This window comes from Cololabis saira, chromosome 18 (genome assembly GCF_033807715.1).
Source record: "Cololabis saira isolate AMF1-May2022 chromosome 18, fColSai1.1, whole genome shotgun sequence".
NCBI lineage: Eukaryota > Metazoa > Chordata > Actinopteri > Beloniformes > Belonidae > Cololabis > Cololabis saira.
In genome coordinates, this window is record NC_084604.1 from 15,643,465 (window position 1) to 15,657,776 (window position 14,312).

General features: G+C 39.7%; 2 protein-coding genes and 1 non-coding gene across 3 annotated transcripts; 2 read left to right on the forward strand and 1 right to left on the reverse strand.

Moving 5' to 3' along the window:
- Positions 1-918: 918 nt before the first annotated feature.
- Positions 919-7,277, reverse strand: glrx5 (glutaredoxin 5 homolog (S. cerevisiae)). Its single transcript, XM_061707124.1, has 2 exons — positions 6,889-7,277; positions 919-1,743 (listed from the first exon to the last, which is right to left on the reverse strand). Exons 1-2 carry the CDS (start codon positions 7,172-7,174, stop codon positions 1,571-1,573), a joined length of 459 nt encoding a protein of 152 aa, XP_061563108.1. The 5' UTR covers positions 7,175-7,277; the 3' UTR covers positions 919-1,570.
- Positions 7,278-8,647: 1,370 nt separating this feature from the next.
- On the forward strand, positions 8,648-10,905 carry prkrip1 (PRKR interacting protein 1). The gene has a single exon (XM_061746585.1). The coding sequence runs from the start codon at positions 8,806-8,808 to the stop codon at positions 9,361-9,363; it is 558 nt and encodes a 185-aa protein (XP_061602569.1). The 5' UTR covers positions 8,648-8,805; the 3' UTR covers positions 9,364-10,905.
- LOC133418725 (small Cajal body-specific RNA 13) lies at positions 10,239-10,514 on the forward strand. The gene has a single exon (XR_009770479.1). It is a non-coding gene; the product is annotated as a small Cajal body-specific RNA 13 (non-coding RNA).
- Positions 10,906-14,312: the final 3,407 nt, after the last annotated feature.

Genomic DNA, 14,312 nt, shown 5'->3' on the forward strand with positions numbered 1-14,312 from the left:
AGGTTTCATCAGAACCACGAGAGACCAACGTGAAAAAAGAAGGAACATTTCTCAAGTAGCGTTTGGTCAGTACATGATGATTAAACTATATTCTTTATCAAGAGCCAGGGTTTTTCTGGGGCTCCTCGTGTTTTTTCCTAAATCATTATCCAAAAACTGACTTTTTAAAATGATTTAAAAGCCACGTTATTGGTCAGACTGGATTTCAATAGATGGACCAAAGCTGTCTTCTAATGTAGGGATAATTAAGTATTAGTAAAATATATTATGAATAAACTTAAACAGCCATCTCCGTTATAAAAACCTCAGCGTTCTGCTCCACCAGTTAGGAAATAGCCTGGAACATCTAAAAGGATCGTTTGGTACCTTTAATCCCCACAAATAGAAAACTGATCGCCTGATTAACTCGTACAAGTTTGTCAAATATGAACATTTAGTTATGTTTTTGGTTTCGTTTGGGCAACAATTAAGTAAAGATGATCGATGAAGCTCGTGTATAAAAAACGGACACGATCGTTGTCATTTAAGATGCAATATGGATAAATAAAGAAGACACAACCGGCTTGATGTAATTCGTCTCAAAATATTTAATTGGTTCAGGGTTTACACGCCTCTAAAATACATTTAATAATAAGCTTTAAATGTACAATATCTTACAGTGTACTATATGTTCATCTGATAATACGGCTGTCTGCGGCAGGTGCAACATAAAACATACGTAAACGTCTGGGAATCGCCCCCCCGACATCAGTGACACGGCAAGAACAATCAAGAGAAAAATATAAAACACTCTTTTCCTTCAGTGGCAAATAAAAACAAAGAAACGCAGAGATGCCGGAGACTTTGCAGAGATGGAGCGAAACTTCAGCCGCCTGCTTTCATCCGGACGGCCGGCAGATGGGTGAAGAAGAAGAAGAAGAAGAAGAAGATGAAGAGACGAGGTGTGCGGGTGCGTTGTGTTGCGTTGCGTTTTGTTGCGTCTCAGCGGGCGTCGGCGTGAAAACACAGCTGACACATTTGTAACAGGGTTCACGGCAGGAGGGGGCGGGGCCTTGGACAGAAACACCTTCGGAGACTACAGGCAGTTGTGAGGTTTCACGAGTGTTGACATCGTTTTGTGGAGTTAGACTGAGTTTGAGTTTGGACTGAAGAAAAACTTTTTTATTAAATAAAACAGGTAGTCGGCAACGACTTCAGAGGGCATGATTCTAGACACCGACAGCGGGAACGCGGGGAAGGAACCTGGGAGCAGACGTGGCAGTGTGGACGTTCGTATTAAGATTTCAGTTTGGCCAAACGTGGCGTTAAAGAACAATAATGTTATTAAAGCAACTCTGATCAAGTTTTACAGCTTTTACATCCTTGGAAAATCATCGTACGCCCTTCAGTCCCTCCCCAGGTTCAAATCCTCCGCTGCCAGGTTAATCAATCGGACGTATAACCGCTACTGCAACCAGATGATTGGACTTTACCACCCGTAAAGGGGGGTTGTTGTTGTTGTTGGGGGGGGTCAGCCTGGCGAATGTGTCCTCTGTATTGTCAGCCGTGTGGACGTTTGAACGTGGAGCTTTTACTTGGAGTCCTTCTCCGCGTCCTGCAGCGCGGAGCGGATGCCCAGCTTCTTCAGCTCGTCCACCAGATCCCCGTTCTGGTGCATCTGCAGCAGGATGTCGCAGCCGCCCACGAACTCGCCGTTGATGTACACCTGAGGGATCGTGGGCCAGTTGGAGAACACCTTGACTCCTGGATTCAGACATGAAAACGCAAGGGGTCAGATGGACAACAGTCGGCACCCACTTTTAACAAAGCAAACACACGAGTCAACAAGTTAGTTTAACCCCCAATGCTCAAATTATTGCTTTCCATCACACAAACAACCAACTAAAACCACTAAATTCAATTAAGAAAAGTTACTGATCTGGGAGGAATAGTGGTGAACCATCATGGTTGAGGAATTAAGCTTCAATGATCGTGATTACAGTTCACTGAAGCATCTTCTGAAATCTATTCAACTCAGCTTTTTCTGTATAAAACGTAGGCCTGTGTTTAAAAAACAATCGATTTTCCGATTCTAAATCGATTCTCATTCATTCCTGAAAAATCGAGTCGTATGTCTAAAGATACATTTTTTTTCATCATTACAACTTTTGTTTTTTTTTTTGTTTATGCCCAAAAAAGGCATTTTTTGTTGGACACGAGAATAACTGGTGCCATGTTTTTGCCTTTAAATATGTTTAAAGGCATGAAAACATTAATGTTTTCAGTTATAATTGCATAAATTGTCTATATTTAATTACTTTTTAGACTTTCTCGGGGTTACATTTGCATAAAATGCAAAAAAACAAATTCTCAAAAATTAAAAACCTAAAAACACAGAAAATGGAAGAAAAAAAATTACGGAATGTGTTAAAAAATAAAACCGATTTCATCCGTCTCTGTTTGCTCCCTGGATCTGTTTGATAATTCTGCCCCACACAATGTTTCTGAAAGCAGTTCTATCAGCATTCTGGGAGGTGATTGGTCCTTACAGCATCATTAGCTGCCAATACTTGCTGTTGAATCTCAATATAATACTAGTATTAATTTGTTGCAGAACTACAGTCATATAATTCATGCAACAGCTCAAAAAACTGTTTTAATAACTCTAACCCAAATCAATATCGGAATCGAATTAAATCTTGATAATCGATTCTGAATCTTAAGAATCGGAATCGAATCGATTCTTGACATTTTAATCGATCCCCAGCCCTAATAAAACGTTTAAACCCAGGCACTTGATAGGAATAAGATAAAACAGATAAAAGAGCCGACCAGCTCTGCAGACGACCAGCTCTGCTCTCCTCTGCATCATGAAATATCAAAGTGAAGACATATCTTTTCGAAAGCAGAGATGGAACTCATTACTCATGTTTTACTTTCTTCAGTTCTGCTTTTTACTTGTTTGAATGAAACCACCTCTGGTCTCCGCTCCAAATGAAGATGCACGCCTTTTATCCCACTCCTCTTACTCCAGGAAGAGAGATCGCATTACTCTGATTTTAAACTCTTCACTTCCTGTCAGCTTTGGAATCAGATTACATTTCTCGTTTTAGCTTTCTCATCTCATCTCAGCGCTCTTACGTCCGGCTCTGAGGTGTCCTGGTTACTGGTGAGGCCTCGCTCTGCTTTCAAGAAACATGCAGTAATCCGATTTCTTTTTTCCCTACAACTATCTCTCCATTTTATAATCCTAGACTAAACAGCTGAAAGCTGAATCCACTTTAAGCTGAAGTTTCACATTGACTCAACCTGTTAAGTTCATTTTTATTGTACCCGAAGGTAAATAACTTGCAATAAGCTGGTCAGTGAGTCCAACAACAACACACCCTCAGTAAATACATACAACCTGAACATAAACCATAAACCCAACATAAAAGGCCTATTTTACCTATTTATTTAAGGTTATAGCAGTAGGTATAAAACTATGTTTAAAACATTTGGTTTTGCATTTTGGTGCTCTATATCTGCGTCCTGACTGAAGTAGCTGGAAGTGGTCGTGTGGTGGATGAGAGATGTCTTTTTGCTGTTTCTCATTAATTTTCTTTATTTTTAATTGAGTTAATTACCATTTAATTTTACTGTAAATAACTTTATAACTGCTGTCTGTCACAAAAGGCTCTAAAAAGTAATGTTATCGACTTACAGCGCTGACCGGTGGTGGCAATATGATGATATGGGGTTGTTTTAGTCGATTAAGGTTTGGCAACATCATTTACAGGAAATGTACAAATGTTTTAGGTTTTCGGTAGATGCATTTTAACGTTTTATTTAATCTATCTGCTGCATTGATTTAAACTCCCAAACAGCCAGAGCCCTGTGGGTCTCTAGTCCAGTCTAGTGATGACAAAACAGACCAGATAGTGTATCCTTGTCTGAAACGACTCCACCCCCGAGTCCTGCTGCGTGACACTGATAAACACTGGGACGTAACAAGGTGGGGGTCGCTGGCTGCTAGACTTGTAGTTCTACTACTTTTCTGTGGTCTCGGTCTCTCGGTCATGCCGTGTCTCGGACTGGCCGAGCGGTCTCGAAGGGATTTGTAACGTATAAAATCCAGGCAGGCACAGTTTTTTTTTTTTTTTTTTAGATTTAATTATTCTTCAAGTGGTACCAGTCACATGAATTTTGTGACACAGACGCTCAGTCACGGATGCACGGATGAGGACGCAATATGTTTTATAATGGCCTTGTTTTAATAAATATATGGCATCATTGGCCTTTGAATAATATTGGCATATCGTTGTTATTGATTAAGCATCTGGTCCATTTCAGTGATGCTGATATACAGTGTAATCTGATTACTATAATGGTAAATAATGTAATTTCAAGTCAATAATTTTGTGTATCTTTAATATTTAAAATTCACATTTCATCTACAAATTAAGTCCAATTTAAATCAGTAACATTTACTATTCATGACTTTTCTGAGGTGGAGGGGGGTGTTGGAGGCTGGTTATTCTGCTAGAGGACTTTGGGACTAGTTAGTAGTCGTGTCAATCCTTAAAAGCACTGGAGTCAATCCTCCAATAGTGTAGAAATAGCGGTAGTTGCTATGTTGGCAGCCAGGAAATGTATAACTTTAAATTGGAAAGAATCTATACCCCCAGTATTAGTCCACTGGTGGAATCAACTCTCAAGCTACCTTACACTTGACGATATTTATTACAAGAGTAAAGGCAAGATCCTCAGACTTTAAAAAAATATGGCAATCTCATATAGAATTTGACTTTAAGAATTTCGTAGGTCAATGTAAGGCATAGTGACAATGATAACATCTGAGTGCAATGTCTGTTTGTTTTGTTAGATTTTTGGTTTTGTATTGAGGGTATATGTTTGGATATCATTTTGGTTCTTTAACGGACCAGCCCCAACTTAGGATAGGAAAATAATGACATGAAGTGTTTCCTACTTTTTTTGACAAGTCCCCTTCATCATGAAGTACGGTAGGAAGACTATTTAATTATTATTTCAGAGTCATTGATATGGTAGTACTATCTGGTATTTTCAATTAGTGCAATGAGTAGAATTTTTGGTAAGAATATTTGGCATGATTATAGCACTATGAAATATGTCTTGGTGTGTATGGACTTTGACTGACTTAATTTTTTATTGGAAGTTGAGATGTGGGGGTTTTGTGTTCTATGTATGTACAGTTACAGTATACCCCTCTTGTTGTGATCGAAAATAGAAAAATACAATAAAAAAAAAATAAAAAAATAAATAGTGCAGTCGCCACACATATCTGATCTCAGCTGATGGATGAAACATTTATAGTGAGTTCAACATCATCATCCACTTCTCTCTGTTATTGTGCTGCAGTTGAATACAAGCTCATACGGAAACTAGCTGAACCAGGATGGAGCTGATGTTCTACAGTCACGCAGGATCAGGAAATAACTAGGTTTGGTATGGTCTCAGTCTTGAGAGGAACTAGATTAATTTAATTTTCCTGGCTTGCCACTTGTCATGTTGCCTATTAGTTTGTCTAGTTACACTGTTGCTTTTTGTGCATGGCTTTTTATTCTGTGTTTAGTGCTTTTGTCTAGCTTGTTTTTGGCCTGTTAGTGTGTAAGTGTGTCTTGTGTTGTTAATGTTGTTTCTGTTTTCGTTTATAGCAATTGTCTGTTGTTGAGCTTACTGTATGTTAACCTGTGTGTGTATGTATTTTAGCTTAGTCTCTTTACCTTTTAATCTTTATTCTGATGTAGCCTTTCTTATTTGGAAATGTTTTATTGATTATATCTTAATAATTTTTCTTTTAGGTTGACTATTTTACACCAGTCCAGGGACAGCAGATGCAAAATAGCCTTTTTGGCTAATTCTGGCATATTTTACATTTGTTTAAATGTATTATTAATGTGCATTGTCCCTGATAACCAAACCTTTAAATAAATAAATAAATAAATAAATAAATAAATAAATAGTCCTGGTCTTGGTTTTGATACTCTCTGGTCTTGGTCTCGGTTCAGTCTTGACTACACGTCTACTGGCTGAAGGATTGAGAAGTTTGAACGTCACACTTATAGTCCATGGGCCAGACCAGATATCAGCACCACTCAAGGTGACCAAACTTGCGTATAATTTTTGAAAAGATCCATGTCTGTAGATGATATTTTGGTAGGATAACCCTTCCTGAGTGGCAGCTGTATCATAGTTATCAGCTCATGAAGTTCATAAAATTACATTTTAGATGCTGGTGCATATCCTGGTTTAGACTCATGTACAGGATATCTGTCAATGTTTCACAATATTGTCTTTGGTATCATTTTAAAGGGAACCTTTTAAGCATTCATTCAAGCTAAGATGTGAATCTTTCTGACCAACATAGAGGTCACTGCAGCTCTTTAAACTATAAACAACACACATTTTTACACAATTTTCGCCTAAATTATATAGTATATTTTATCCCTGTGTCATGTAGGAACAACAGAGACACAAAATACAAAAACTGGAATACTCATAGGAGCATAAGGATTCAGGAAATGTATCACATCTTAGCTTGAATTAATGCTTAATATGATACCAAAGACAATATTGTGAAATATTGACAGATATCCTGTATATGAGGCTAAACCAGGATATGCACCAGCATCTAAAATGTAATTTTCTGAACTTCATGAGCTGATAACTATCATCCAGCTGCCACTCAGGAAGGATTATCATACCAAAATATCATCTACAGACGTGGATATTTAAAAGAATTATAAGCAAGTTTGGTCACCTTGAGTGGTGCTGACCAGTGAAATGTTGGGCTTTGGCCCATGGACTATTATGAGAGGTTTTGACACATTTGTAGTGTATTTGTAGTGTATTTGTGGTGTATTTGTTGTTGTTCTCGGGTCCACCGACCTTCTCTCAGGTCCTGGTCCTCCAGCACGTTGTAGGCAGCGTAGTCGTCCACGCCGTGCATCCTGAGGATCTGCACCACGGCGTTGCTGAAGCCGCACATGGGCTGCGCCGGCGTGCCTTTCATGAACACCACCACCTTGTCCTTCCTCACCATGGCACCAAGGTCCTTCTGCACGCCCGCCGCGGCGCACAGGGGCCGGGGCCCGGCCGCCCACAGGCGGGCCCCGGCCGGCCCGGCCAGGTACGACCGGAGACACCTGGCAGAAGATCTTATTAAACTGTTCATGGTCCTTGACGGGGCGCTGTGTTTTCTTTCTAGAAAGAAATGGCGTACACACTGGTCAACTAAGCTCTGTGTCAAGCTGGAGTAAGACGCTGACGTCACGCTGGAGAGGCGGATCTGGTCGCTGATTGGTCAGCTGCGCCGACACGTACTTAATCTCGTTTACCATTGGTTGATTCACACGTCAATCAATAGTCAATTTTATCAGTTACACAAGGACTTTATATTCATCAAAGTTCAAATTTAAATCTGACAATCATTTAGTTTTTCTTTACGGCAAAATAAAGTGCGTATAAACTGGTAAACTAAGCCCTGTACCAAGCTTGAGTAAGACGCTGACGTCACGCTTGAGAGGCGGAACTGGTTGTTGATTGGTCAGTTAGGCCCACACTTACATTAATCTCGTTTACTATTGGTGGATTCACAGGTCAATCAACGGTCAACTTTATCAGTTACACAAGGACTTTATCCGTCAAAGTTAGTATTTACATTTTTCAATTTATTTGGTTTTTCTTCACGGGGAAATAAAGTGCGTATAAACTGGTAAACTGCTGCGTTCCATTTACCTCGGAAGTCGGATCTCGGAACTGGGAATGACGTCACAGCCGAGTTATAAGCATTCCAGTTACAAAGTAGGTAACCAAGTTTGTAGTTCGCATATACCACATGAAAAATGTAAATTACACTATAGCAGCATATATATGCCGAACAATACTTGTATACGACTGATTTAGTGTGACCAAAACTAGAATGAAGTGCTACGAATTTTTACAGAGCTCTCTTCTACTGTTTACAACCGGGGCAGCCATCTTGGAATGTGAACTCGGGGGTGGTGAAGACTCTCCCACTTAGGGTTGCCACCTTTCAGAAATAGAAATAAGGGACGCCCTGATTTCAGCAGCGCAGGAGCCAAAAAAAAGCCCCAAAACTTCTAAACTGAATAAAAATGTGTTTATTGTATATGAAAAACAAAATGCTTTAATAGCATTGAACTTTCATGACTGTAGAGAAGACAACCATATAGCAGCTGAAATAGCCTCCTATGCTACGTATGTCCACATCAGCCCAGATGTAGGCTATGATATAGCCTACAGGTGAAGAATATGGTGTAAAAGTTAATTTATTTCAATAATTCAACTAGAATATGGTGTAAAAGTTAACTTATTTCAATAATTCAACTAGAATATGGTGTAAAAGTTAACTTGTTTCAATAATTCAACTAGAATATGGTGTAAAAATTAATGAAAATACGGTACAAATCGTGTCCCGTATTAGTTCAATACGGGACGCAACATTTTTCTCTCAAATAAAGGACAATTCCGTATTTTACGGGACGGGTGGTAACCCTACTCCCACTTTCTCAGTGGGAAATCCCACTTCGAGGGGCGTTTCAGTTGAAAATTCCGACTGGGAACTGGGAAATCCCCACTTCCGAGGACAAATGGAACGCGGCATTAGACACAAGTAGGGGGGGCTCCAAGGAAAAAAGGTTGGGAACCGCTGTGCTAGTCTACTGTTTCACACTCCAGTCCAGTAGGTGGCGGTAAAACACCTTCAAGTTGGTTTGCACACCAATAAACGCCATTGAAGAAGAAGACTCGTGTAAAAAGGACGCAGAAGAAGCGCTTTGAAAGATGGCGGCGCCTGAGCAGCAGAACCACAACAAGCCGGGGAAGTCGCGGGGAAAGGAGGCTCAGCCTCTCATCATCCCCAAGACCCCGGCCGAGGAGCAGCGGCTGAAGCTGGAGCGGCTGATGCGGAACCCGGAGAAGGTGGCTCCCATCCCGGACCGGCCCCGGGAGTGGGCTCCGCGGGCTCCGCCGGAGTTCGTGCGGGACGTGATGGGCTCGAGCGCCGGCGCCGGCAGCGGGGAGTTCCACGTGTACCGGCACCTGCGCCGCAAGGAGTACCAGCGCCAGGACTTCCTGGACCGCATGGCCGACAAGGACGACCGGGACGTGGAGTACCTGAAGAAGCTGGACCAGAACCAGGCCGAGGCCGAGGAGAGGACCGCCAAGAGGAGGAAGAAGAGAGACAAGCTGAAGCAGAAGAGACTGATGGCCAAGAAGGCCAAGCTGGAGGAGAAGAACAAGAAGGAGGAGGAGAGTTCTGAGAGTTCTGATGATGAGGAGCAGGAGGAGGAGGCCGAGGATGATGCTGAGGTGCCCAGCTTCATCATGGGGAGGAAGTAAAACCATACACACTGGATTATCTTTTATTTCCCTGCAGGTGGAAGTGAGTTATTCCTGCAAACATCACTCAGACTCTCATTTGGGCAGGACTTGGAGAGAAGGTTCATGTTTGTACTCTGACATGATGAAACTAAAAACATGTGATCAGGTTTTTTTTTTAATTTTGACTATATTTGTGTCCAGCTTGTTGACAATTTTAATAAAAATGCGAAAGTATATGAACTGTGTTCAAGGTTGCTTTCATCCTGAGTGGGTTAATCCCACTCAGCAACAGTTGACAAGTAGAGATGTGAGGATCAATACTGAAATATCAATACTCCGATACTAGATCTGTATGCTCTTAAATTGATTCTCAAATGAAAATATTGATACTTTTGATACTTGTCATTTGTGGTAATGTATGTCATTAACAGGAATACGGTGGAAAGTAACTAAACTAAACAAAAAGATTTTGTCTAGACTCTAAATGATGATCAAAAATAAGAATCGACTGATGGTAGGAACTACTTTTTTTCATTTTTATAGAAGTTCTTATTTTGGTTCATAATTCTTTTATTTTAATGGTTTTATTTTACTTAGGATCTTTTTTTCAGTGATGGAAACACCTTTTTCAAACACTCTGCTATACTTCTGAGTTTAAAATTGATAGCTAAATAAGTGACTCTGATGTCTTGTATTCTTAAACTAATCTAAAATACACTTCTTCTTTTTTTTGATTTTCCAGGCACATTTGGTGTTTTTGCACAATGTATCGGTATCTAATCGGTATCGCCGATACCAGCCTGAATCTTACTCAATATCGGCTCAGAAAGAAAAATGGGCGGTATTGAACATCAGTTTTTGTTGACTTCCCGTGTGTGTTTCTGGTCCACGTGACCCTGCAGCGCTGGGAAACTGCCCCTGGTGGAAACTGTCTCCAGTGGGCGAAACAGCGCTGCGGAAAACAACCCGAGGAGTGAAAAGGCGTGACTTCTGCAGGTTTGGGGGTTTCACGTGCGATGCTCCTTGGACACGCCCCTGCCTCCCACGGAGGTGCCGGTCCGGGTCGTGGCCGCCACCGTTCTTGAGGCAGGTAGAGTAAAAGCTGGCGGCTCGATGTTGTTTGCAGCAGGAGAAGGTTTTTCTGCCAGACACTGTCAGCTGCTACACACGATCCTCACTTTATTAACTTCAGTGAATAAAATGGGTTTATTCAGCTTTTCTTGTTGCTGCAGTTTTATTTATTTCTCCTGAAACTGACTGGGTTTATCCAGGATTAGAAGAAAGTATGTTTTTCTCGTCAAGCACAGAAGTGTAAACTGCTCCACAGTCAAAACTACACAAAGTGTGAAGGATCCACATTACTTTTTTAAAAGGAAGGGTATGCAATTCTACACTAGAGCTTACCCAGAACGCTTTTTTGTCCCGGTCAGTGAACGTCTCACCATCTGTTTGCACATCTCATGAGTACACCGTAACGTATGTCCTCGTGTTGGGACGCCAGCTCAATGACAAATGAAGACCTTTATTATTAAAATAAATAAATTACAGTGATAATGAAAATCTGCTGGGTCCAGTCTTGACTGCTTTTGGCCGTTAATCCTCATTTTTTAGGAGGGGAATGTGTTATTTGGACCAGATGGGCCCAAAGGTCACAAAGCCAGGCGTGTGTTGTTTACCGGCGGGTTTGGACCAGATCTTAACGCTGTTAAGTTGGTTTGTGAGGCTCGTAGGTCCATGTCTGACCGCAGACATGCAGTCACACATCACAGAGAAGACTGCAATCAATACTTTACCTAAAAATGACTATTTGCCACCATGACTTTACTCTTAAAATGGTTGAAAAATTCCCAACTACATCAGCTATAAGAAGGAACTAAAGGATTCTTGAAATGATTCCAAAAACCATCAAAACGTCTCTTGAGAATACTGCAGGTAAACATCACAATCAAAGAAGTGTTTTAGATGTGTAGAAAAAAAACCCAAAACCGACCGATTGTTAATCACGTGAAAACTTCACATAAAACAAATGTGAGAATTTTATCCGTCCATTTGAAGCGTAAATATGCACATACAGTTCTCAGAGTTATGGATAAGCCAATCACGGTGTTCGAAGCAAAGAGGCGTCTAAAAGTCCTTAAACCACTTAGCAAAAGTTGTAACTACAGTTTACATTTTTATTTCAATTCAATGAAAAAAAAGTAATTATTCCCCGAAGGGAAGTTGATTAGTTATTATTTATCAATTTATCAATATATTTATTAATATAATTATAACTAAAGTTATAATTAAAGAATGATCAGCTCCACATAAACTGTTCCAATCTCAGAGGTTGTTTCACTGCTGGAGTTTTAGAGGCTGATAAGTAATGAATTAATTTATTTTGATGTGAAAGACTTAATTAAATAATTAATTGTGCGACTGAATAAAGTCTAAAGCCAGTATATTACTGGGAATGATTATTTGTGTCTCTCCTTTCTCCGTTCTTCATCTCTCTGGTATCTTTTCCTGCTCTGCCCAGCAGGTCTGCACTGATTCCCCCCTTATGATCCCCACTAAACCCCCCCGGGATCTGGGTCTCTCGAGACAACTTGTGTCGTCATAGACGCTATATACATCAAATTTAAATTAAGTGAATTAAAACTTTTAGAAACATTTTGGTATTAGCTCATAAAAGTGAAGCAGACTTTATTTGCTGTATAAATTGTTCAATTTTCCAAAGTATAATTGAACAGTTCATCATCGGTTTTGTATGTTAAATGTTAATAAGCTGTTAAAAACTTAATTAGAAGCACACTGTTGAAATCTCAATGATAAAATAAAATGAGATAAGAACTTTAGAAATATTTAACTATAATTAAACTTCAAAATGTATTTTGTAAAGTTCTTGCACGATAAATATAGAAAAACATAAGTGGAGATTTTACTTGTTTAACCCTTTAATTCCTGACATAACACGTGAACATTAATAAAATATTTACATGAAATAATACCGTAAACATCCTTTTTTTTATTATTTGAAGTGTTTATTATACATTGAAATCCAAAACATCTCCAATCTTGTTTGTTTGACAATTCCTAGATAATTATTCTTATCATTATGAATACATCGGGTAATCCTGTGCATTTCTTTATTTGTTTTATCTTCAATAGATTATTTTGTTTTGTATAAAACATTTTTTTCTTTTATATTATAAAGTTTTCTGAGGCTTTCCACAACAAACTAATATAAACCAACATATATGTCGGAGGGGAAGTGAATTGTGGGTAATGTTGACCAGTGGCGCCGGCATTGCTTCCATAGATACACAATAAAGCCTTTATTATGTATATTTGGGCTTCAAAATACTTTCTAAACATTGAATTATTAACTCGTGTGTACACACGCTAACACATGTGTTAAGGCTTAATACTGAAAAAGACAAGTTAAAACAGTCTGTACTGCATACATATATATGAAAGCTAAACAGTTGGGCATATTTAAATAAAAAAACCCTGAAAATGTCAAAGTTGATGGTCATTTTTGATGGCCCGGAGAGTTGGAAACGTCAGCAGTTCTGTCCATCAATCCTCACCTCGGATGTTGGTGCTGAAACAACGATGAATGCTGCTGGAGAGCAAGTGACTTACATGGCAACTTCTGGCTTGCGGGTGAAATTGAATGACTTATAAACAGTAACAATAATAAAACTTTATTCATGTAGCACTTTTCTAAACAATAACTTTGGTCTTTAACATAGCAGAGAAGGAGTAAATCCATTAAAGCAACTTGACAGTTTTAAAAGTTTCCTGTTTGGATCCTTCTATAGGCTATTGACCTAAAACCGGTGGACGGCGTCTCTCATGAAGAGTAAGCCTATTGATCTTTGAAATGAATAGCATCTTTTTTTCACCTAAGATATGAAGTTAACAGAAACTGCAAATCATAAGTGGGGCAAAGGATAGGCAAAATAAGCCATGAGGCTTCAGCCTATACCTTTTTGGTCTAAAAAAAAGAAATGTGTATATATATATACATGTGTGTATATATATACCCGTGTGTATACATATACAGTGTGTGAAGGAAGTCTGGGCATCCCTGCTGAAGCTGCTGCCCCCCCGACCCGGGAACAGATAAGCGGAAGAAGATGAGTGAGTGAGTGAGTGAGTGAGTGAGTGAGTGAGTGAGTGAGTGAGTGAGTGAGTGAGTGAGTGAGTGAGTAAATGACCAAAACAAAGTAAACTACTACTTTTAAGATGGGAGGGGTCAGCCTAGATGAACCCGCCCCCTGGTGGTCGTACAAGGAACTGTACATCTCTTCACTTCACTTTATTCATTTGTCCCTTGAAGGGCGTTTAAGTTTGCAGCAGATATAATCCTTCAGCACACATTCATCATACACACACGTTCAGACATAAAAACATACATGATATCGAGCAGAGAAAAACTACATCAGATGCACCGAGCTCATAGCCCAGAGAACACAAAGGAGGGAGAAACAATAAAAAGGGAGACTACCAATCAGCATAAATACATTTCAACAACACAGGTGGCAGCATGGACCAGGTTCTAAGCCACAGAGCCACAATTCCCTCCTCTTCTCTGCAGCATTCAAAGCCTTGATGGAGAGAGGCACAAACGAACATTTGTATCTATTTTTTGTAGCTGTCCGAACAGTTATGCAAAGGCCAGAGGGAAGAAGCTTATATTCTTGGTTAAGAGTGTGAGTATCATCCTTGCGAATGGACTTTGCTTTCTTTTTTTTTAATTTTTTGACACTCAAATTTTATTGATTTTTTGCAGACAAGAAAACACACAAAGAACATTGTCAGTGTCAGTGGTATACACATTCACATGATACATCATCCATGCTTTTCCGGTTTCATTCAGACTCTGTATTGGTGTCTCTGTTGCGAGCCTTGTATGATGTCCATTTGTCCCATTTCTTGTTAAATTGAGCTTGCTGGAGTCTCAGTATGTGTGTGAGTTT